Consider the following 24,637-nt stretch of genomic DNA (forward strand, 5'->3'; position numbering starts at 1 on the left):
AAATTGGTGGCTAAACTCCTGCCTTCACCCAAATCATGGGGGAACTGAAGTGTTAGTAGTGGTGTTCCTACAACCACTTSTAGGAAAATTAATGGGGAGTAGATGAAATGTAGCCTTGTCATTAGACATCTGCAAATAAACTTGCTGAGAGGAGACATATCCAAGCAAAATGTTTCTTTTGTGGACTTTTAAAAATGATGCATGGAGYGGTGGTTTTGTTTGCACTTTGGGGATTCTTCTGTTAAATGCATGGCTGTGTCTTCTGCTTTCAAAAACAGTTACAAAAAATGGGACACATTCTGTGACATCTTAGTCTTCTAGTATCGTTGCTGTCACAGAATGTAGAAAAGCATAAAATTTTAACTAAGACCCGGAGAAGACAGAATTAGCTGAATGAAAAGGGAAATTGTAAATAAAGGCATAAGAGATTATTTAAATGATGTTTTGCATTCATGAGTTCTCACATCGTGAATACTGTTTCTTGCTTCCCAAACCAGCAGACTTTGGAGTGCCATGAATTAACAAACTTGCTTCTCTTTTTCTAAAGGATGTTTTGCTTCATTTTAACTTTCTGCGTTGGCGCTCTAAGAAGTTCCGGCGTTAGCATTGCTGGCTTTGTGGGAAGTCTTTTTCTTGTTTTCTTACGGGGTAGAGGCATCAGAGAAGATTGGGAGACAAAAACTAATAGAAAGTTGTTAAAAAAAAAAAAAAACTAATTCCTTCTGGCTTAATCCACTTTAGGGAAGCTCTTTTATGTTAAACTATTTTTTCTTCCTTCAGGAATATTTACAATTTTAAGACAGCCACCGTGCCCCAACCTGGGGGGTACTTTCCAAATGATCAAAGTGGGGGTTACTGCGTGCTTCCCTTCTGAAAGGCCAGCGCRCATGGAGCGACATGTAGCACACACTGAACAGGGTGTTCACTCCAGCTGTTTTGAGCACATGTGACAAGTGGGGCCAATATTTACCTGTTGCAGCTCAGGGCCTCCAAAACAGGGGGATATATGTGGAAATCCTGTCCGTAGGAGTGAATCGAAGCCTGACGGGGAGGAGGACTGTAATACTAACCTGAGGCTGGTACAAAACTGAAATACCACTGCTCTTAATTTCACAGAACATAGCAAATGCGCAGTTATCAATTCTTTTTAAGATTGCTTTTTTGTTCTCTCTCGTGCATGCACACTTAAGGTTTTTTTTGTTTTGTTTTAATTTAGTTGGTAGGTCCAAATTCTTGCTTTGCCCAAGATTTCTTTTAAATAGCTATTGCTTTCCTCTGCAGCTCTCCACTAGCGCTTGTTTTAACTTTTCCCAGGTATGTTCAGGCTGCCTAGTCTCTTCTCTCAAGCTGTGGACTTTGTACTTCTATCGTAACACAGTCATCACCCAGAGAACAGTATTTACATTTCTGAATTGCTCGCTCGGAGTAGGAAGTTGGGTGGAAACAGTCTGTCCCCATAACTTCYATTGCTTCCTGGTTTGGGTGGGAGAGGAAGCTGGAATACGGAAACTGCTAAAGGAACTGGTCTCACGGTGCTGATGACATAGAGTCAGCATAACACAGAAGTTAAAACCAGAAAAAAAAAAAATCTAGTTTTTTTTAATTTCTTCAATTCAACTCATGAAATAGTTGAGGAATACTGAATATTTCTAAAACTAATTTTAAAACTTTAAAGAGATTTAAACAACTTTTTTTAATAGTTAAAAAGAGCACAGCCTTAACTGGGGTACTTCTGAGAACTTGGGATCTTCTCCATAATACAGCCCGGGGGGAAATACAGCACGGAAGAACTTTCTCTGCTTATGCAATGCCGAATTCAGTACAGTCCCTATTCAGTGCTCAATCTACTGAGCAACATCCGTGTGCCACTGAAAACAGGGCTTTTAGGAGAAATGCTGAACTAATCGTGCAGTTGGAAGGCTGGAGGACTCTCCTGTAGATCACTTCTGTATTTGAAGTGTTGCTCACCTTTAAGCTTATATTTAAACTCCAACTTGAAAATTGATGATCTTGGGATGACAACATAGGGGAAGTTTCAGTGTTTTACACTGTTAGTGTTAATACAGTGTTTTAAAGGAGTCACATATCCTTTATAATCTGATAATAGTTCTCTGGTTTCTTAGTATTTATTTCCTGAAAATTAATAAAATTCCACATTTTGCTTTGAATACATTCTTAGTAATTCTGTCACTTTCTTCAAATATACAAATTTTCAGCCCTGTGTGTGCATTTCTTATAATCAGTGTATGTTAAAGTACAAAAGCTTGTACTGAAGTTCTACTTACTTTTGTGCCCCTGGGGGGAAAAAAAATACTGCTTTTAGCAAGTTGTATGTGGGTGGCTTTTTTGTTCTGGGGGGGTTTTAATACATTATCCTGCAGTTTATTGTATTCTGCACGGGAAATTATATTATCTTCTACCCCATACCAGAAGATCACTTATTCAAAAGTAAACATGGTCTCAAATGTCAGTGTAAACAAGGTAGATCATTAAGTATTTTTAGTGCTTAAAGGTATGCAATAGCTGATTATAAGACCTCACTTTTCTTGCTTKCAAGGGCATGCAGAAGGAATAAGTGCAGTACCCTGAGCTTGCATAAGCCAAGACATTTATTTTAATAATCTGTCATTCTAGATGTAGGTGAAGCTTTTGGTAAGAAATAATTGTTGTAGAAGACTTCATGCTACAGTGGGAAGTTCTGGTTCCTAAGAAATTACAGTGTAAAACTGCTAACATTTAAACTCATTCTTGCGTTCGTGTTCACATTCACAGGGGGTACTTTTCAAGCCCTTAAAATAAAGAGCCTTATAGATTTTTGTGTATTGAGTACAGAGCTTTTCCCTGAAGTTTTGTATAATTTGAAAATCTTAATTCAGTTTACTTAGAAACAATTTGATATCCAATAATGTTCTAAACTCTGTATTTCAGACACGCAAGAAAGCATTTCAGTCAGGCTGAGGGAAGCCAGCTGGATGAGGTTCGACAAGTGATGGGAATGTTGGCTTTTCCTTCAGACACTCATATCTCCCCCTATAAGGTAAGTTTATGCTTAAAACCCAGTGATAAAGTAGAATACTAAAGTAGACTTTTTTTTTTCCACAGGAGAATACAATGGTGAACTGTAGATTGAACATTGTTCTAATCTCACTTCCTAAATTCCATCTTTAAGTCCTTAATTTTAATAACCAGTCCTTTTTTGTCGATCAGTCCAGGTGGCATTTGTATTGTTATTGCAATTGGATCTTAATGGTAATGGATGGCCCCTGAGCTAGGCTTTCCACAAACACACGACTACAGTTCTCTGGGGCTGGAACCTGATATGCGGGTGTGCAGCAAGAGTCGGAAGATGGGGAAGTCCAGGGAAACGATGCAATGGTTTTGATCAGCATACTAGGATGGGGTCTTAATACAGGGTATTAATACACTAACAGCAATTCTTGATTGCATTTTTCAAATTAATGTCCTTGCTGAGGTTGGGATGAAGAAAGGAAAGTTGATTTTTAATGATCTGAACACAGAATTTTCTACGCTTAAAAGTAAGCGTTCATGTATTCAAATTGTACAGACTAATGTAGATATCGGTGGCAATAACTTTACCTAAATTTGAATTGAGCAGAATTCATAGGTAGCTCCTGTTTCTGCTCAGTTTGTTCTTTGGTCATGTGCTAATTCTGTCTCTTCAAGGTGCGTGTGTGTGTGGTGGCTTTTCTGTTGTGTGTGCTGTTTGATTTACGTGGCTTTGGAGGTGGAAGGTAGATAGTAGTTGAACTGGCGCAAAGCAAGACAAGAATTCTCTGAAATGCCAAGCCAATATATGGCAATGCCAATATAAACATGTTTTTAAACAATTAATGATGAAACTAATAGTATTTAAAAAAAAAAAAAAGCCCAAACAGTGAATTTCTTCGTCTCAGATTCTGTTTGGTGTGAGGTAGGAGTATGAATGACAGATGTGTTAGACTGGGCAGCTGTACGGCAGAGCTCATGCTTGTTTTGCTAGAGTGGAATAGGCAGGAAATAAAAATCCTGTATTTTGCTCCAAGACTTAGTTTGGAGAGAGTGTTTCAATGAGAGAGAGCAAGGGGGGGAAAAGCTAGTATTGTTTAACACACAGCCATCCTACTGGAACAAATTCCCTACTACTTACTATAGATCCAACTTAATTCTAGTTTCTGGGAGTCATGTTTGGGGTCCCCTAATAATCACTTACACAGAGAATCGTAGAGTGCAAGCTTTTTTGGAGATACCTTAACGTGTTCACTAGGAGTTGTGGGCACAAATGGCTTTTTAAAATAGCTTTTTACACCTGTGAGAAATAGTTTGTCTGAATGTATTATCTCTTAAAATATAATTGATTTTTGTTAACCAAAGGGAGGAAGCATCTTCTATAACCAGTGAATTGAACTTTTGCTCGCTTGTCATCCTGTCTTTCAGGACTTGAGGAAAACTTCTAAAGCTAAATATGTTTAACGCTATGGGAAAACAAGCGATTTTCTTTTGACGTCCTTTGAACAAACTTGTCTTGCTGTGGCTAAAATTATTCCAACCAGACGTACAATGAGTTGCTACTTTTGTGTCCCATCACCTAAGCTCTTTAAAATCACAGGGTTTTTAAGCATAAGTAGCACTTTATCTCTCTATTATGGATCCTGCGCGTAGGCTGCCTGTTACCTCTTCTCTGGAGTTGCCTTAGGATCAGGACAAAAGCTTCATCCTGGAGGTCTGAGACCATTCTGGCCTTTTGGAGAACAGGCGGTAGAGCAAACAGATGTGCAATCCCGCGGCAGAGTTTTGCACTGCTTTTTCTGCCCTTTTTTTTTCTTTTTTCTTCTTTTTACAAGAAACGTGTATGCATTTCTCTTTGCCTTCATGTGTGTGGGTTCTTTGCCTCAGTTCTCCTTGTGGGTTTGGAGTATTTAGAAGTCGGCCAAAAATTCCATATCATGTCCAGGGTCCTTTTCTTTTGCCTCTGACTCTTCCCCGTGGATTTGCCTCTTCCCCATGTCAACTGTTCTTCTTTCTTCCTGCTGTTTTTTCTTGCTTTACGGTAGTTAATCCTTTTTTTTTTTTTTTCCTGATAAAAATTTGGGTTTTTTTCCCCTCTCTGATCTAGTATTCCTGGTGGGTGGAGATGGATGTAGGTTTTTTGTTTTTAATCCATTGAAATCCATTACTTAGAAGCTGAAAAAAGGCTTGAGTGTAATTCCACTTCCCAAACATTTGTCAGAAAAACATAACCAGACTCCACCCAAGCTGCATCTGCTCCTTCCTCCAAAGATATTCCCAGTTTAATGGGAGCTGTGAAAATTTCTTCAAACCTGTCCCAGTCCAGCAGTTTTATTGTCTCTGTTCGTGGAGATTTACAATTTCATAATCTCAGCTAAAATTTATAAGTTATACATGAGCCTGTTCTCAGCCCTATTTAGCTAGTTCAGTTTGGGGTGAGAGGGAGAAGGGATGGAGAAGTGTTTCTCTACTTGCTCAGACAATTGCTATCAAAATCTAGTTTCACAGTTCTTTAAATGTTGGCTCTTTCTACTTCTGCAAGATACTTCCCAAGTTTCTCTTAAATACAATTCTGCTAACCTGTAACTTCAGGATAATGACAAGGCATTTGTGAATAAAATACCCCAAAATGTACCCTGATACTATTAAAATTTTTGGAGAAAGGTTTCCAGGCCTCTCAGATCCCCCTGGGGTGGGGGAATGCCAGCATAGAGGTTACAGTGGAAAGTGGTGCTGGAGTCCTTCCCTCTCTGATCCCTTTTTTGGGTGAAGAGGGAACCACGGAGAGGCAGAATGGGCCAAGCTAGTAAAAAGGGAAGCGTAAAGACTAGGCTACACCTTGGTAGTATCAGTGCCTAAAAGTTCGTGTAACATACGTTTGGAATTGCTGCTGCTACTCTGTGTGTTGTCTGCCACTAAATCAGTCCTTCAGTGATTTTCTTTTAAAAACTTGTTTAATAAATGCAGTAATATACAAAAAATATATAATTGTTTTTCCTAGTTGCCTCAAAGTGTGTACAGTTGATAATATTGAGCTTATTTCTAAGATACTCGCCGTAATGTTTTCTCGTAACGAGAGAAGCAGGTTCTGGATACAAAGGAAAAGCAGAGCTAGCAGAAAAGAGGGTTAGATCCTTGCCTGTGTGTGCCATACCATAACCTGTATGTTTTCAAGGGGTCTTGGTTTCTTGTATGATTCTTTCTCAGCATTATTTTAGTGTTCAAAATATCCTTGATTTCTGTGGGTTTAGTTCTTGTTTCCATAAAAATAAACTACTTTAACTACTGCTCCTTGTTTTTAGGTGAGCCACAGCACTGCAATGCATATTAAAGAATTCTTCCCTTAAATGCAGGCTAGGCTTTTTTCTAGCCTGGAGCTGTGCCAACTTTTCAAACTAAAACCTTCCCCCCCACCACCCCCACCAAAAAAAAACCCTGATGACACTTTTGTCTGTTAAACAATATATATTGCAAATAGGTATCAGCAGGAATTAGCCTAACTTGAAATGCTTGTGACTTTTCAACAGAAGTTTGCCTGGTCCTATGTTAATGGTTCAGTGGCTTTTAAAGCAAACATTCCACAATACTAATTTTGCGTCATAAGTAGGCCAACACTTTAAAAACTAAATACAGAAAATAGCCTTAGCAGGATTTACATGCCTTCCTTAGAACATGTGGTAGATGAGGGACGGGGGAACTGGCATCTGTAATTAGCTCGCTTTTGATAGCGCGAGGAAGAGTGCATGTATGTAAAAGGTCCTGTGGACCTTTGTATAGATAACTAAGTTGGTTCTACTAGTCATACTGTAAAAACAAAAGCATTTTGTTTGGGCTAAGATCTTGTATTTTAGATGTTCATGTGTGCATGTGTAATAAAAGGTAAGTATGGAGATTGTATATGATTAAACCAGAAATTTTGTGTAAAACTTTATTTGGATTATATTTCTGATAAAGTAGTATTAAAAGGTACTTTCTAGATAAGTACAGTCATATTGATCATTAGCATGTATATTTTTATTTTATGATTCAGTCTTGTGGGTTGTGCACAATTTACGACTCCCGGTGTCTCCCCCCGCCCCCCCCAGACAACTACATTGAAAACAACTTATAGTTGTGTTTTTTCTAACAGGATCTCTTGGACCCTGCTCGATGGAGAATGCTGATCCAACAGTTTAGATATGATAACTACAGACTACATCAGCTGGGAAACAATTCTGTTTTTACTATAACCCTCCAGGCAGGCCTTTCAGCTATAAAAACACCGTATCCTTTAATGCAGATAATACTGTTGAGCGCAAAAAAGTCCTTCCCCCTGCCCCTCTCTCTTTCATAGATAGTTTTCAGAGAGCTCAAAGAGAAATCTGAAACTCTTGTTTAAATGGAGTATGAATTGGCATTTATATTAAATTAAGGGCAGATGGTCACAAATGGGTTTATAGTTTAAAAAAAAAAGAACAAAACTTTTTTTTTTCAGGGTAGATTCTGTATTGTGCCTACATACTAGCCTCTCCTTCCAWGTGTTGTAAATTAGGATGAATATACTTGGAAAAATTAGTGAACTGGGTCAAAATGCTTTTTTAAGCACTTACACTATTTACCCTGTGTGCGTGTGTCTTTTTTTATGTGAATATTCAAATATATGCTACATCTCTTGAAACTTAATGGATTTACCATGTTACAGTGTATTATAGGACTGATGCTACTAATGTGCTCTACATCAGAAACTTTCTATAGAGGGTACTAGACACTTGCTGCTTACTCGTGTTCCTTCTTGAAAGAGCCAAAACGCTTGATTTGGTTTTTTTATAGGTGCACATTAAACTTGAATTAAATAGTTCTGTGAACTCTGTAGCCTAGTTCATATTTGCAGTTTACTGCATTTTTTTTTTCCAGTGAGCGTTACTAACACACTAATTCTTGTTACGTTCTGTGGTGGTTGTTCTTTAACTTGCTGTTAAACAGACAGTGTTATAAAGAGGATGGGAGTTCAAAAAACCCAGACTGCCCTGTGTGTAGCAAATCCCTGAACAAGCTGGCTCAGCCTCTGCCTATGGCACATTGTGCCAACTCCCGACTAGTCTGCAAGATTTCAGGGGATGTAATGAACGAAAATAATCCTCCCATGATGTTACCAAATGGATATGTCTATGGATACAATGTAAGTGTTTAAATCAATGACTTACTAAAGTTCAGAATAGCTGTGGTCATAATAACTTCCTATAACAAAATACGAGCTTTTAAACTTTAGTCAGAAAGCGAGAAGCATCTTTTAACAAAAGAAAAGTGACTTCTTAAAGTAATTCTTAAGAGACTGTATATTTGTGCAGTGAAATCGGTCTTTGAAGAGGCTAACCTCTGATTGAACGTATGAATTTATAACAAAATCAAATGCCACCAGAAATCTATCATTCTGCAGCACGAAAATGTGGAGTGAGAAACTTCTGTAGGCAAAGGTATTTCGACCTCAGACTATAATACCTGTATTAAAAATAAAAAAAAACCACTTTTTTTCCCTAATAACAGTTAAATAATGTTTTGAGTTGCACTTACTGTTGTGAATATTATCTTCTGATTTCACTTTTTTTCAGTCTCTGCTTTCTATTCGTCAAGATGACAAAGTAGTTTGCCCAAGAACCAAAGAAGTCTTCAACTTCTCACAAGCTGAGAAAGTCTACATCATGTAGGTCCATAAAACACATGATGAAGTGCCGCTGGAATTTTGACACAGTGTATATTGGCATACCCTGTAAAGGGGGGGGCCTTAATGTGTGGCAAAGAAGCAAAATCTGCCACCTTGGGGATCAGACCTGTCGGTGGCATTATTGTTTCTTGCGACCAAAGATCAATGAGCAACAATAAACACTCTTAAAGAGAGGAATTATGACTTAAGTTTGTACTTGAATAAAAACAAAAACAAATTTTGATTGTTAAGGTTTTGTAACATAAGGTCAAAAATTGGACTCTTCTCAAAAGTACTTTCATCTTCTAAAGGATAACTTTCTTTAAAGATGGACATTTGCACTGGGGGAAAAGTTACAACAGATCTGAAATTAAATCCATTTTCCTTCCCTCTTTTTCACAATTGTCCAAGACCCTTTTGTTATCAAAGATTTCAATACTACAAGTATTTTCTCCTTTAAGCTCCTCTTTGCCTTCTTTATGATCCTCTCGTGAAGTAATCCTGAACACGAATCATGTAACTTATTTCCATGGGAAGATATTGCTGTCATTGACACAAGACTGGCTTCTCTGGAGGATCAACTAGGGACTGRTTTGAAGGAGTATGAAGTCTTTTTCCAAACCCAAATATTTTAAGGAGGTTGCATAAGTATCAAGAGAAACTGAGAACATTTCAGGCAAAGTACACTGCTTGTTTAAATGTTCCTTTTCCAGTCTACCATAGTGTTAAAGTCCTTCTAAAGTTATTAGTTATGTGCATAGGGTTCAATATGAAATCATTAGTGCTACTGCCTTATTTCTTGCTTTGAGAATGTACTCACATGAAAATGAGCTGGTATTCTTAAGTGTTGGGCGAAGTTTCTGAAGATGCCTTGCAGGATGATTACATAATTTTAGGGTCTAAATAGTATTCATTACTGAAACTAATAGTTCAATTTTAATGACTACAGAACACATCCTTATGACTTTTCAAGAGAATTAAACCATTGTAGTTTAAACAAAACCATATTGTAGAGGTTTGTATTTAGCGCTTATTTTTGCATGTTGATGTTGATTAGCTAATAAAAGATTGTAAATGTAAAACATGTTAATAAAAATTGTTTTCCATTTCTTGATTATATAAAATTAGAAAGCTGCTTTGTATTTAAATGTAAACAAACTTAACTTTTCATTTTTATAAGGGTCTCTCTTAAAAGGAGCAACTTCCACATGTTTTTTTCAAGTGTTCTGCAAAATTAAAAAAAAAAAAAAAAGGTTTAATCATAAATGTTGTTCTTCAGGCTTATAAAAGCCGAGCATCTCAGTCAAATAACCATTTTTGGTTTAGACTCTTCATATATGAAGATGACACTGCAATCTACCTTCCCATCAAAAATTTTTCTGTCGCTTCCTTGGAGATCGTGTAGTGTCCTGGAGGCTCTCTGTTAAAATGATCCTGTGGGAGATGCAAGGTGTGGGGTTTTACGCATCCCCGAGTGCACCAAGGAAAGAACTAACAAAGGATATTGCAGACAACTTATATTCATGTTCAGCACTTACATACAGTCCATTTATATATTTGTAGTCTGTATCAGCCACTCTGGAACTGTAAGTACAGTGAGATTTCTAAAGAGTTATGTCTTAAAAGGCTCCATTTTCAATCAGCATACATTACTGATGCTTCTGAACAGGTATATCTGGAAGACTGCAGAGTTGTAAATTTGGCAAAGACCAGGTTTCTTGCACTTCCTGATGGAAAAATTTGTTGTTTCCCTCAGCATTTCTTGAAGTGGCAGATGCAGGTTGATTCCTGAGAAAACAGTTTGCCGAGAGAAGGTTGTGAGTAATTGGCTATCCGTTAAGCATTAACTGATCTGTTCCTTCCTGATGTGGCAAAAGTAGAAGTATCATCAACTCAAAGAGGGAGAGGACAACACCGTGGAGAGCAGCATTGCTGAAATCCCAGTGGAAGTGTCCGCCCTTTGGTAGGTTTACAGCATAATGACAGGGAGAAGGACAAGGAAAACACTGAGAATGGAAACCTCAGACTCTTCCCCGCTTTATAGAAATGCGTAAAAGTCCAAAGGGGGTGGGGGAAGGAGAGGTCACTTCCTATCAACCCTGGAGAAATGTAGTATAATTGCTTAACAATTGCAGAAAGTGGAAATTGTTGCTTTTGCTTCCTTAAGTACTAGTTAGAGTTGTGGTTTCCTGAGATTTCAGCCCTTTTTGCTTTCTGTGGCCTAAGCTGAGTGATGGAGAATCCATGCTCCCCCAGAAGCAAGTCTGGGAAGGGAAGGGGGATAAAGGCTTGAGCCTCTGCTTACAGAAAGCATCATTTCAGTGGGCTGGGTGCCAACCTGAGGTCCAAGTCCCTGATGGTGTGTTATAGAAAGGCGCTCCAGAAAGGGCCTAGGGGAGCTTCAGCTGCCCTGCTAGTCCTGATTGCTCATTTTGTAAACCTGCAATTGAACCACCTGCTTTAACTACAGCAAGACTTGTAATAGGCTGTTGCAGCCTCCCACCTGGCCCCTGGTGGATCATGTTTGGTAAGTGCACCTGTAGGTTGGCCTTCATTCTCAGGCTTGCTCTGGTGTGGCTTTGGAAACTTTCCAGCTTTATGGGGGTCAGAAATGGTTGCAGGGATGGATGGCTTTGCTGTTCCTGGTATTTCTGGTTTGTATTCCCTGACTACTTTTTGCAGCCTTGAGCTTGGAATTCAGCAGAGGTGTCAGTTCATAGTCACAGATGGCTTTACACATTGAACCAAAAGCATTATGTGACTTACAGCAAACATAAACCTCTGTTGCCTGAAAGCAGTATTTTAATAACTTTATAGCTGCTTTGCCATTCCGCATCTCAGTGACATTTTGACACTGGGTGGGGGTGTCCTTTGTATACTAGGATTTTAGTTTACTTTTCTAGTTTTGAATTTAAGTATAGTTTGGAGGTTTTCCATTCATCTCCCAGGGCAACAGTACATTGATTCCTGCCTCTGTGCTTGCTGGTAGGAAAACTTCCCTTTGGAAGTTTGGATTTTGTAACATTGGTGGAAGTAGGGCAGGGTTACAGAGGCTTTCTTCAGTTGAAAGCTTGGGTAAAGGCCTTGATAAATCTGTAGCAGTATCCTACATAATACCTCACAGTAAGATCACAAAGTGTAGGATGGAAAATCTGCTATACAACTTTGCCCTAAGCAAATGTAGAAACTTCAACAAATAATTGCTATATCCTGCTATACAGAACTGAGTTTCATATGCCAATCATATGTACATCTTGTTGAATTACCGGTAATACCTGCGTTTCGTATCAATTACAAAATGGCCATCGACTACTTTAGATGAGATTCCCAGTCTTTTTTTTATGGATGATGTGCATCATATAGATGCCTGGCAGTATATTGAGCCTGAAGAGACAAGACCAATCCATTTATTTCCTTAAGGGAGCAAGTTACTGCCTGTAGGATGAAGGACTGCCTTTTGAAATGGAAGGGCTTAACTGATAAAGTGAAGGCTGTCTTCTCTCAAAATCTGTCTGAGCTAAAAATTAGCAATGCTCTCTGTGACACTATGAATTGATGTGAGCTTTGCTCAGTCTTGCCAATAATTTAGCAAAATGAGACTGGAGGCTCTAGAATTTGGTTTTGGTGTTTTCCTGTTTGAAGTCAACAGAGTTTGTTCCAGTTGTGGTCAAGACAGGTTCCACTGATTGTCTCAGTTATACTGATGCTGAGAATTGCCTTAATCTGCCCTTCTGTTTGATGTGGTCCAAATCACTAGACTAGAGTTGAATATTTTCTCATATTGTGAAAGGGGAGAGAGGTTTTGGTTGCATTCTCTAGCATGCTCCACTTTAAGGGTTGTTTTTCTTGGCTTACCTGGCTCTGAACAGTGAGTGATTTTTCTGTGGCATGACTTCCTGGCATATGGTACAAATAATCTGCGTCTTTAAAGGGAAAAAAAAATTGGGGGGTGTTTTCCTAGCTGTCTAGATGCATGCTTTTTGAATTAGTGCACCAAGTAAACCCCAGCACAGATCATCAGGATAGGTGATCAAATCTTTGATCTTTCTGATCCATGATCAGATAAACTGCCAGTTGTTTCTTCTGGTTGTTGAATGCTGTAGTAACAATATATGTTTTTATCCGTGTCAGGTTAGTTGTGCAATGTGTATAATTTCCAGCTATGCTGAAAGGCAGTATTTTTAATTCTTATTTTGAAGAACTGACCCATTAACTAAGCTTTCTTGAGCATTCAACAGTTCAACTTTCCTTTTGTTTTGAGACAAGATCTAGCATGGTCAGAGATGGATAGCAGAATCTGTTCTTAATTCTTTATTAACATATTCTCTTATAGCTGGGTAGGTTCTGTAAGTAGAATAAAGTCTCTCTTGCATACAGCCAGGGGAAAACAAATTGCACTCATGTCCAGCAAGAGGCAGTGGGAAGCTATAGACCCCAGATCTTTTTGGATGTGGTGACTGAAGTGTTTCTTGGCATGATAGCCACAGAACCAACACAAAGTAGTTCTGCTTTACACTTGGCTTTTGTAAGAAGTTAATCATAAATGCGAACTAGTCATTGAAAAAACTCAGCTCAAGAGATCTAGTCCTGACTTTAGTTTGAAGTCTTAAACTGTAAAGGAAGTCTTAAGACTGTAAAGGAAAATTCTTAGTTGGAAAAATGAAAAATTTCCCCTGTCTTTGCTAGCTAGTGGATAGTTAACTTCACTGAGGAGCTCACAGTTTTGAGTAAGATGTTTCAGACTGCACCATAAAACCTTGCTATTTGCTTATGATAAAATTATCAGAGATCTGTGTCCTGAGCCAGAGAAAATCAGCTGTAGGTAAATAGGCACCACAAGAAGAACAGGAAATAGTAGGGATAACAAGAAATAGAAAAGGCCAGGAAAAGGGACAAGGAAAGCCATTTTTGTGGTGATGTCTCAAAAATGAAAACAAGATGTCAGGGTAGAGATAAGAATTGCCAGAAGTCCAGCTGAATTATCTTCCAAAGAGATTAAAATAGCTGCAAAAGTTCTTAAGTGTGTAAGTAAGAGGAAGAAAATAAAATGAAACTATCATGTACTGTAAGGTAGGGAGATCCAGACTTAGCTACAAAACTACGTAGTTTCTCACTTCTTGCATCTCAGTTCTTGCTCCTAATAAAGATGGTGCTGTTAACAGGGGAAGGGGAGAAGGAGGAATATACTGAGAAAAGCTGAAATAAATAATCTTCTAGAAACAGAAGTGAAAGAAGCATGTGCAAGTTATAAAAACCAAGTAAACTGTCTCCTCCAATTCATAATTGATCAGATCTAATAAGAGTATGTGTTATTCTACTCAGTCTGGCTATGGTATGACATGAATGGAGAATAGCTACTATAATAACTGTATTTTAGGGGGAGGGGAGAAAAAATTGATCTGGAGCTGCCTAGATATTCTTAAAATGTACTGGACTTGAAAGGTAACTAACAAAGTGAAGGGAAGATATTTACTGAAGATAAGTTATGCCATACCAACCTGATAGCTGCTTTTGTTAAGATGAGTCTTCTCAAACAAAATAGAGGCAATACACTATTATGTGGGATGTCATTATCTAACAACTGGAGAAGAAGGGAATTAGAAATTGTATGAGGATCTGGCTAAGGAATCACAGAAACAGAATGGTTGAGGTTGGAGGGGACCTCTGGAGCTCGTCAAAGTCCAACCCCCCTGCTCAAGCAGGGTCACCTAGAGCACGTTCAAAAGCCATCTGGACACAATCCTGGGCATCTCCAAGGATGGAGACTCCACAACCTCTCTGGGCAACCTGTTCCAGTGCTCAGTCACCCTCACAGTAAAGAAGTCTTTCCTCATGTTCAGATGGAAGTGTCTGTGTTTCAGTTTGTGCCCGTTGCCTCTTGTCCTATTGCTGGGCACCACTGAAAAGAGTCCAGCCCCATCCTCTTGACACCCTCCCTTTAGTTATTTGTATACATTGATAAGATCCCCCTTCAGTCGTCTTTTCTCCAGGCTGAAGAGTCCCAGCTCTCTCGGCCTTTCCTCATAAGAGAGATGCTCCAGTCCCTTAACCATCTTAGTAGCCCTTCTCTGGACTCTCCAGTAGCTCCATGTCTCTCACATACTGGGGAGCCCAGAACTGGACACAGTACTCTGGATGCGGCCTTACCAGGGCCGAGCAGAGGGGGGGAGGATTGCCTCTCTCAAGCTACTGGCAAAAGGAAGATGTGATAAAAGACAGTATGAAGAACAAGGTAACTGATGGAGTTCCTAGGGAGTCTGTCATGGATCTGATGCTAATTGTCATTACTGACATTACACAAAAAGCAGGAATGTGCTGATGTGACAAAAAACACATATTGCCAGTGCAGAGGATGCTAGAATGTTATATGGGAAGAAAAACTGATAATCTTCAGGAATGGACTTAAAAAAGAAGAAGAAGAAGAAGAAGCCTTTAGCACTAGAATTCATTCAGCTGTTGGTTAGGACCTTGTTTAAAAGAACAGAGTCTTCAGTATACACGTTGATCATGGAAGACTGAGCTGCCAATGTGCTGCATCTTTGAAACAGAGAAATGCAACCATAAAATGGTGTTACCATCAGGATAAAGGAATGATTGCTATAAAGGGGCCTGGTGCAACTTTTCTGGAAACGAGTACAATCCTGCTCGCTCCTATTCTTATCTCTTACATTGAAGCTGGAGCAGAGAGAGATTATTATAATGGTCAGCAGAGTGACCCAGGAGTCCCTTCTAGACCCAACTGGCTCACGATGAAACACTTCCTTCACTCCCAAACTCATGTGGAAAACCAAACACTTTGCAGGTTGAAGTAGGGAATAACATCTAAGGGACTGGAACTGACTTCTGTCCCTACTCCTTTGACGCGATCATATTCTTCCTTCTTAATTGCCTGCAAAAACAGTGGTTGCACAGGTGCTGTATAAACTCAGTCAGTACCTGAAATTTTAGTCTTCAGATTTTGCTCTGTCATTGCAGTAGTTGGATTATACTTGTTCGTATCCAATAAAATGAAATTTTATGTTGTGCATCTCAAGGAAATAGTTCTATATAGCCTACAGAGTTAGATTTCCACCCCCCTTCCCCCCAGGGAGCTAATTTTGATCCCCAGCCAGGATTTTTTCCTGATGGACCCAGAAGGAAGGATAAGGAGAGAAAGAGGATAAGGCCAATTTACTTCAGGACAAATAAATCATTAACTAACTTAAATATTTTGTTCCCCTCCCATGGAGATGAAGCAGGATTATATAGATGTTCCCAAAAAGGAAATAAACATAACATTAGTATACAATTTCCTTTTGCTTTTTTTGTGAACCACAGCAAGACAAATTACTCAGAGGAGGCAAGACCAGAGATGTGGGAAGCTCTTCTGGGTGCATGTGCATACCCAGTGCGGAGATATCTTCTCTGTTGAGAGCAGCAGTGTTAATAAAAATATTTTATTAAAAAATGAAGTGGATAGACTCCAAATTAAAAAAGGAGAGGAAAGAAAAGAGCTTAGAAAAGCTCAGGTTGCCCTAGACACTTTGTACTTGTAGTCATCGTTAAGGGTAATACTATGTAGAATTTTACATTAATTCTTTTGAAGTAGATCATTGCCCTTGCTTTGTGCTGTGTCCAAATACCCAGATAATTGTTCTCAGCTGGTACCAAGCCTGTTCCTCCATCTCAGCCCCTGCTGGCAGAATTGCTGTGAAGGAGGTTGAAAAACTAGCAGGCAGTTTTTGAACCACCATCTGTTAGTTGCTGCCTCTAATTTTGGAAGACTGAAAGGTTCCTCAGTAAAGGCTGTTTCGTTGCGTAGTGAAGGAGAAAAGGATGTTTCTCCATGATGATTGTTACATGATTTTTTTAACCTATATACACTCAGCCATGGGACTTCTGTCACCATCTCATTGTCCTGCTTGTCTGTGCACAGAACCCCACAGCCACCAGAAATGAAGAACGTACCTGCTCTTAGTGGGTCTGTGGGATTTTGTGGTTAATGTGGTTGGGTGTAACACGGGTTTTCCTCTCAGCCTAAGGCCTGCACAAAGCAACTCTCCTCTGGAGTTCCCATACCAAAGTGCTTCGCTTCTCTTAACTTTCTCTTCGATACAAGTGTGGGAACTGTGCTCTTTGTGATTAGATAGCCTGCTTATTAATGGAAAGATAGGAAACATGATAGAAATTTGATCCTTTTCATAGCCATAAGCAACATCAGCTTACAGGGCTGATTTCCACCRTACGTAATTGAGAAGAATTCAGGCCGTGTGGCAAGGCGACACACCAGGAAAATATCTCTGTGAGCACGAGCTACAGTGAGTGACAAATCGATAGCTGACTTGCAGTGTTTCACAGCAAGCTGCGGAGAGATATCCAAGTAGTGTGAGAATATATATTATGTAGAAAAGGGTAATCTACAGCTTTGATCATTAGTCTATTGGATGATTTCTAATCTCCTGTAGTGTCTGGAAGAACTCTTCCATGTTACCAGTCCTGGTGTTAATTAACTAGCAATTCCTACTTCAAGATCATTACAACCGGTTTCCCATCTTTTTCCTAGAGTCAGAATTAGGCCTGAGCAGACAGGCTTGAAGTCTCCAAGTCTGCAAATGGATGCTGCCCTCAGAGCATTTGCAGCTTAACCCTCTTGACAGTTCTTACACGTGAAGCTGGATAGTAACCCTTTTTCCAGCTCTGAACCTCTTCTGCTTTATTTTGCATGTGCTGCAGCAAGCTCTCTGTGCTAGAGCTCTGGGAGTTTTGTGGGTTCAGCGCAGGAACACGGGCCTGTGTTGATGCCTGAAGGCACCTAGCCATGGCACCTCTCGAAGTGATCCAGCCCCCGCTGGAACGGGTGCCTCTGCTCCCTGAGCACAGCGGTGCCCAGAGCAGCTATGCTGCAAGCGTGCGTGCCGTGCGCGTGTAAACCGAGACGTATCCAGATCYGGGAGCAATAGCGCTGGCATAGGGTGAACACGATGGAGCGTGACCTCATCTTGCAGGAATGCTGGACAACGAAGAATAAAGAGCAAATGGTGTCGCTGATGCAAATCTGCTTCTTGCAGGAGCGTTTTGTAATGTTGAGCTTGTATACAAATATGCTTCCCTGACCCCAGACTTTGATATCTGTTTACTTTGAATTTTGCTGTAGTATTTGCTACCAGTTCTTTACCTTCAATGACGCATTACTCATTTCCAAAAGTGGTGAAGAAAGAGGGTGATATTTTTATCGGAGAGCTTTTATTCAGTTTAGCTAGTAAGTATAGAAAAAAGCACAGCAGCCACAGCCGAAGGGCTGCAACTCTCTAGTCCCAAAAGTTTTGCTTCTTTAGTGACCAAAAGACCTACTTTGACACAACACCTATCATGTCTTCATTTTTCATAATAATTGGGAAAAATGTCATCTGCCCTATTAAAAGAGAAATTACCCTGCCCTTGGCCAAAGCATATGCCATGTCTGGAGCCCTTCTCTGAAGAGGTAAAATGAAGAATTTCTCACTGAAGTGAGATTAGCAGAGCATTTGCGACATCCAGAAATACCTCTCTTATTCTAAACCAATTAGCAAGGATAATGACTGGTTTCTTTGCATCAGGAAACCATAAATAACATTGCCCATGTGTGAGGATGTGAGGTGCTAGATGGAGTTTTGAATCTGGATGAGGCATTTGTCTTCATACCTCTTTTTCATATTTCCAGGATCAGCATAAAAAGAAATCAGAGTATTGGGTACTGTTTTTGTTTTCCTGGCTGAATAAACTATGACCTTTGGGCCAATTAACCTAGTGCTGAATCTTCAGGTGTTTATTTAAAAATTGGTATTGCAAAATAATTCCTCTATCCATGGTCTGATAAGTTTGAAATTAATTATTTTCATGATTTCACTCCATAAGAAAATCAAAGCTTCAAAATTATTCTGGTGGCTAGAATAAAAATTACAACCTGGTTACATATGCAGAGCAGTGAAACAGAGTTTAGGGCTCCTCCAGAAAGTCTCCAGGCTCAATTAAAGGTATATTAAAATGTCTAGGCTAAAACTTAGTCTGTTTAGTGCAATGTTTTCTGAATGTTCTTAATTAAAAAAAAAAAAAGGCAAATCCTACTAAGTATACCCATATGGATCAACATTATTAAAATCCAGAAGATTAAACATGCAACCTCACAACTTCAGCTGCTCCAACTAGTCCTCCCTAGTGGGGGCAGGTCAAGGGGCTGCTTTCATAGTTCCCAGCCATTAGAGGCACCTTCACATCGCTGTTATCCGTGTTCAGGTAATTGTGTCTTAAAATTTGGAACACTCTCCGAAGTTTTTTTTTTTAACTCTGGTAGTCTTCAAAGCTTCATAAAACACTTTTTAAAAACTGTATTTGCAAAAATACTCCCTTTATCCTGTCCCCTTTGTAGGGACCACAGGCAATTTCACAGCAAGGTGGTGGGGCTTCAGGACTTCCTCTGTAGCTGCTTAGTCCTGCCGCTTCTGTTCTGTGGCAAAAGTCTTCTTTGTAACTTGATGTCTCACGAAAGAGCAAGGAGCGATATATCTGCAGTCTCCTGATTTTAGATGTCTGCTCTCCAACTTTTTGCAAGCCAAAATTACGTTTAGACCACATCTTTTAGAAAAGTACTGCCAAGAAACAGAGAATCTGTTTTCTCGCGATTAAAATACATGCTTTGTTTCCAATTGGAATTCATCTTTTGTTTTTTGTTATGCTTTTCCCTGCTATACTAAAGATTGTTTTAGGATGTGGTATTTTCTCCTTGAAGATACTTTTATCTTAGGAAGAAGTTACTTCTCAATCTTATTTTAGGTCATCAAAACAGATACAAATCTTTAGTTAATGGTATTGTTTCAACCCTTTCCTTTCTGCAGCTCTTTCCTGTACTCTTCTTATTTTTCATTGACTTTTTTTTTTAAAGAAATATAGAAAGTTTCTATTATTCTAATATTAGCCACACACATTAAATGTCACTTTCTTACAGCTTTTCGTTATTGCCCTGGAGCTTTTTAAGCCTGCTGTCACCATAGTATGAGTCAATAAAATATAGACATATTAGGAAAAAGCTTGTGACCATAGTATAGGATGAAGTATTGAGTTTCCAAGCATTTATGCTTGGAAACTATTAAATCCAGAACATGCCAAAGTATTTCAGTGCAGTTTGAGACCAGTTGCCTATATATATTTTTGAAGAGAAAATTATTGTATCTGTTTGCAACTTATGCATTTGTTTTCCTAAGCACTACAAAAGTTTTTAATTGTGCCATTTAAAAGACAAAGTCCAAACAATGTTAATGATTTAAACATATAGAGATGAGCGAAAATATATTGGATGTAGATAATTTGGGTTGCTTGTTTGTAGTAAGTAAACTTACCTTGTGTTTACATGCCTGTGACTGGATTTCTCAGTGTTTCCATTATTTGCTCTAGTAATTCAGTCTACTCTGGTGACTTTTAGAGCTGCAGATAGGGCTGAAATGTCACATAAGAGCTGGAGCCACTTTACACAGCAGTGGTTAAATGTGTCCATGGGAGCATTTTGCAGTTTGGTTGTGATTTCAGTTCACCGTTGGTGCCCTTCCAAGAAAGAAGCACTATTTTGCCAGGTCCAGTTACCTCAGTTTTAATACAAAGGAAGGAGAACTTGAAGGTGCTTCAACAGCTTTTTGATGCAATCAAGCTTTGTTCTTGAACAACTCTTAAAAAGCCCAAGTACCTTCCCTTGCTATTACTGATTTAAGACTTTTGTTTTTCTTTTTCAGATAAAAGGCAAAATGTGCCTCTAGAGATATTTGGTGCTTCTGTGTTTTGCTGGAAGTTTTGCTGCATCCATTTTCCTCTACGAGCCCAGGAAGGCAGAGTGTGGCTCTGCCTAGGGAATGCCTCTGCCTTTGGCTGTTCCTCAGACAAAACTCTTCTCTCTTTGATTGTCATTAAAAGTAGTTTCCTTTATACAATAATCAGGAATGTGCTCTCCAAATAAAACCTCTTGCCTGCTATTTTATTGCTAAACTCTGATCACATTAAAGACCCCGATCTGATTAAAAATTCATTCCCTGGCCTGGAAACAGTGTGGCCTTGCAGAGAGATAGAAGATGCAGCAAGAGAACGTGTTATTTGAGCAGAATCCTTAAATGATGTGAGATTTATATATATATATGTATACATATGTAGGTATATATACACCTTTTTGATTGCTGAAGGGCCCTGGGCACTTAGATATCCTCACAGGTGATCCGTAAGGTTTTGGATGTGGGATGTTAAACCCATTGTCACAGGTCAATGCTACAGGCCCGTAAATATGCTAAAAAAATAAAAACAACAACAACAAAACCCACTAATCACTGGCAGTGAAAATTGTTTGCGGCCTTACAGGAGCTTGTTCCAAGCGCAGCAAACGCAACGCTGTTGCTTGCCGGACCCGCTACAGGTTTTCCTGCATTGCCATCTGCTGGGTGCTGCGCCAACGCACAGCCGAGAGGTCCCTGGGAGACCTTATGGAGCAGGGGCGAGCTGGGAGAAGGTCCGTGAGGATGTCTCGAGCAAATCGCCTTGCAGAAGATGGGTGATGCTCTCTGCATCTCACAGACCCTCATTCAATGAGCCCGATGGCCAGAGTCCTCCAAAGCGCAGTTTAAATGAAATGCCCTGTACTTCTCGTGTAGAAGAAATATAATCTGTGCTTATAATTAATTATGAGTACTTTCRCTGAAGAAGGATGGAAGCCAACAGCTTTATGAAGTATGTTTTTACTCTTATCTAAAAATTTAAACTACTTCATCCTCYCTATAGTTTCGTGAGCTTAATCAGTTATGTCTTTTTTTTTCCAGATCCAGGAAACTGTGGTTCTCGGTGGCTGTGCTGCTTTCATGGCCATTTAGGAAACTGGTGGCAAAGGCACTGACAGCATATTTTCTGTGATTTAAGAGGAGAGAAGGCTGTCATAGTTATCTAGCTCAGACCTTTATTAACCGTGCAGTTTCCTGTACTGTCCCTATAAATATATCTCGACCATTTTACATTACTGAGTGCCAGTTTTGTGTTTAGCTTAAAAAAAAAAATGTTTCCTAGAATTCAAGTTATGTGACCTCAGGGAGAACTGAATGTTCAGTGCGTTATAAGCCTGTGCCAAAGGCTGTTGAACTGTTGTTGCAAAGCAGGCTTGTGCATATCCGCAGGTCACGGTTTGATCGAGAGGTAAGAGATTCTGCTGGAAAACAGTCTCGCCCCACCTACATTTTACTGATATATCAGTAACTGATCAATTTTTATGAAGAAAATAATTTGGGGAGCAAAAAGTTTGGGCTTACTTTGATATACTGTCTTTCTTGGAGAAGTTGACCCTTTTAATAGGAAGTCAAGAAATCTTTAACTGTACTGTTTACTGAGGCAGCTTCACCATCATTGCTTTTTTAGTATTTGATATCAATTTACTGTTAAGACTTGTATGAGGAAAATGAGTAATGCTTCATGTAAGAGGCCTTTTAATGCTTGTATAAAACAAGCCGAAACAAAGCATACCGGTGGTTGCACGAGTAAGATTGCTGGTCTCACTTTCGAGCAGGGACATGATGCTGGGAGGTGCCACCACACAGGGGCTGGAGCAGGACTCCAGCGTCTGGGCTCCGCTCTTCTGGAAGGCTTTTGCATGATCTTTTAAAAGCCAGTTTAACTTCTTCTTCACATATCTGGACTACATCTACAATACTTGTTCTACAGTGTATGGAGGTTCAATTACCTAAAAGTTTTTGAAGTAATTTTGGGAGTCTCACCAGTGCCCGATATAAAACAGCTGTATGTTAGTAGGTTGTGCCCGATGCACGTATGGCTGAAAMCGAGGCATGCGAAGGGAGGGATCTCTCTGTACGTGCCCTTTCGTGTCAATGACTGGATGCTGGGCTAAATACACTTCTTTTTCTATCTCACGACAGGTATTTTTATATTTGCATTCTATGGTATTGTTCTAACTTGGAAACACGTTTTGGAAGTTCCCAAAGAGAAATGTGTTTTGTTAGCATTGCGCTCCTTAGCACTGGAATTTGGTTAAAATGCAGGGTTTGGAGGTGATAATGACATCATCAGTTGGTGGGTTTAACAAGCACCTACTGTTCTAGTGTGTGCTTTTCTTCCATATATCTTAAGAAAGTACYGTTTATATCAAGGAGAAATTATGTTGGCTTATTTAAAGAAATTCTACCATCTGTGACCAAGATCTTGAATTCTTGACTTTGACTGGACAGACCAAGGATTTGAGGAACTCATTTTGAGTTCAAACGCTGTCTTTCCATAGAAGTTATCACTATAATATTTAAAAGATATTAGCATACAGGGGATACAATTTAGAGATTCGTTAGTTATTGTTTTCTGTTTTTTCCCTCACTGTTTCCAGATTATCTTCTATTCCTCCTCTTCTCAGACAGTGCCTTCAGCAGTTTAACACTGAGAAGCTCATGCTGTGATAAAGGCAACACCATGAAACCTGAATAAATGTTGCTTTCCATTGTGTTGCTACTTAAATATCTGGCCATAGAATTGCAAAACATGACATTTTAAAAGCACAGATATAAATAAATGGCTCCAGAACGCAGGACTTGCTACCTTATTCTTTTCAATATATTTCTGTCTTCCTTTTAATTATACATATTTCCTTCTCTCTCAAACTGTGTTCTTTGTTCTCCATTTTTCCCCACTACCTCATAATCTCCTCAAGCCAGGGACTTTCTGTCTGCCTGTGAATGCTGACCTGTATAAATAATGTCTTCTTAAAAGCAGGGTGTTCTTTCATCATACTAGTAAAATAAATTCGCTAGAAAAGCTTGTTTTGATCCATGTGKCTTTCTTGATCATTGCTCATAAAAGATGATGGAAATACAAGAAAAGGCCTGAAGACTGACAGCACATTTGTTTGGGCCACTCTCCTTGTGCTGAAGGGATATAGTATATTTTGATATATGACTGAGGCCTCTGAATGCACATTATTGCTGTGTTGAAGCTACCTGGCATACAACCAGTACAGAGAAATATCAAATGGAAAACAGAATTGCTTCAGCTCAGCAGTACTGGGACGGTGGCTGTGCAATGTTATTCCAGCGGAGTGTGACATCTGTCGGTGGTTGATAGAGTTGAGAGCAGCCTCCACACCAGGAGCAGACTTCATCCCGGCTACACCTGGCCACTTAAGAGTCAGACTCTAGTCTGAGTCTCTGGATACTCCATAGAGAGAGGTCGAATCTTCCCATATGCTCAGGAGCTGCCCTTCTGGTAGGATGAACCACTCCGCAGAAGTCCCTCTCTTTCTAGTGACCATACAGGGAGTTGAGATGACTAATTCAGCTAKGCATCTGACTTCTAAATAGATAATGTTTTCTTAGATGGCTGATGTAGACGCATTTATGTGGCTAAAATGAGATATCTTCCCTAGGTCTAGTCTAATGACACTGTGTATAAAACTTCAGTAAACTGCATTAAGTTCCTGCCCTCACTGCTACAGTGTATAAATCTTCCTAGCACTACAGCTCTTAGGCATTTCAGAGCAGATCCCTCCTTTCTGCATCCTTGGAAAAAGAAGAAAAAAAGGAAGAAAAAGGAATTCCTTTTTGGTATCTGAAGCCACAACTATGCATGGTTTCTCATTTTGAGAGCCAGTAACAGCAAAGGAGACCACAGCTCTATTAAAGGTTATGGTTGGCTTTCCAAGGATGGGCTGGCTTAGATGGCAAGCAGAAAGCGCTTTAAAAATGTACTGTTGGTGACTCAGTGTTACACCCAAACCAATCTCTTTAAGCTGTTTAAGAAACTTCTGCTATTATCACATATTCCAAAGCAGCCATGTTTGTATACGTGTGCAAGTGACATTTTTAATGCTGCATGATTCAGTATCAGAGGGTCTTCAAGCAGAATTTGCCTGGATTTCCTCTTATTTCATTCCCTCTTGAGCTTGGGGTTCTCGTCTTCCTCAGCTCTCTCCTCTTACAT

At 39.4% G+C, this 24,637-nt stretch overlaps 1 protein-coding gene and 1 long non-coding RNA gene across 3 annotated transcripts in view; both read left to right on the forward strand.

Annotated features, from left to right (window-relative positions):
- Nucleotides 1–9,800, forward strand: part of MAEA (macrophage erythroblast attacher) — a 35,933-nt gene extending 26,133 nt beyond the window's left edge. For both annotated transcript variants that reach the window (XM_026064668.1, XM_026064669.1), the window contains 4 exons: nucleotides 2,929–3,037; nucleotides 7,136–7,269; nucleotides 7,969–8,164; nucleotides 8,595–9,800. In XM_026064668.1, coding sequence (XP_025920453.1) covers nucleotides 2,929–3,037; nucleotides 7,136–7,269; nucleotides 7,969–8,164; nucleotides 8,595–8,690 — 535 coding nt within the window. In that variant the 3' untranslated portion in view covers nucleotides 8,691–9,800. The remainder of the gene's footprint in view (nucleotides 1–2,928; nucleotides 3,038–7,135; nucleotides 7,270–7,968; nucleotides 8,165–8,594) is intronic.
- A 648-nt stretch (nucleotides 9,801–10,448) lies between these two features.
- Nucleotides 10,449–23,468, forward strand: LOC112965571. The gene is made up of 3 exons (XR_003253340.1): nucleotides 10,449–10,649; nucleotides 20,425–21,403; nucleotides 21,493–23,468. It is a non-coding gene; the product is annotated as an uncharacterized LOC112965571 (long non-coding RNA).
- The last annotated feature ends 1,169 nt before the right edge of the window (nucleotides 23,469–24,637 follow it).

Source organism: Apteryx rowi, unplaced genomic scaffold, assembly GCF_003343035.1.
Source record: "Apteryx rowi isolate R43461 unplaced genomic scaffold, aptRow1 scaffold_22, whole genome shotgun sequence".
NCBI lineage: Eukaryota > Metazoa > Chordata > Aves > Apterygiformes > Apterygidae > Apteryx > Apteryx rowi.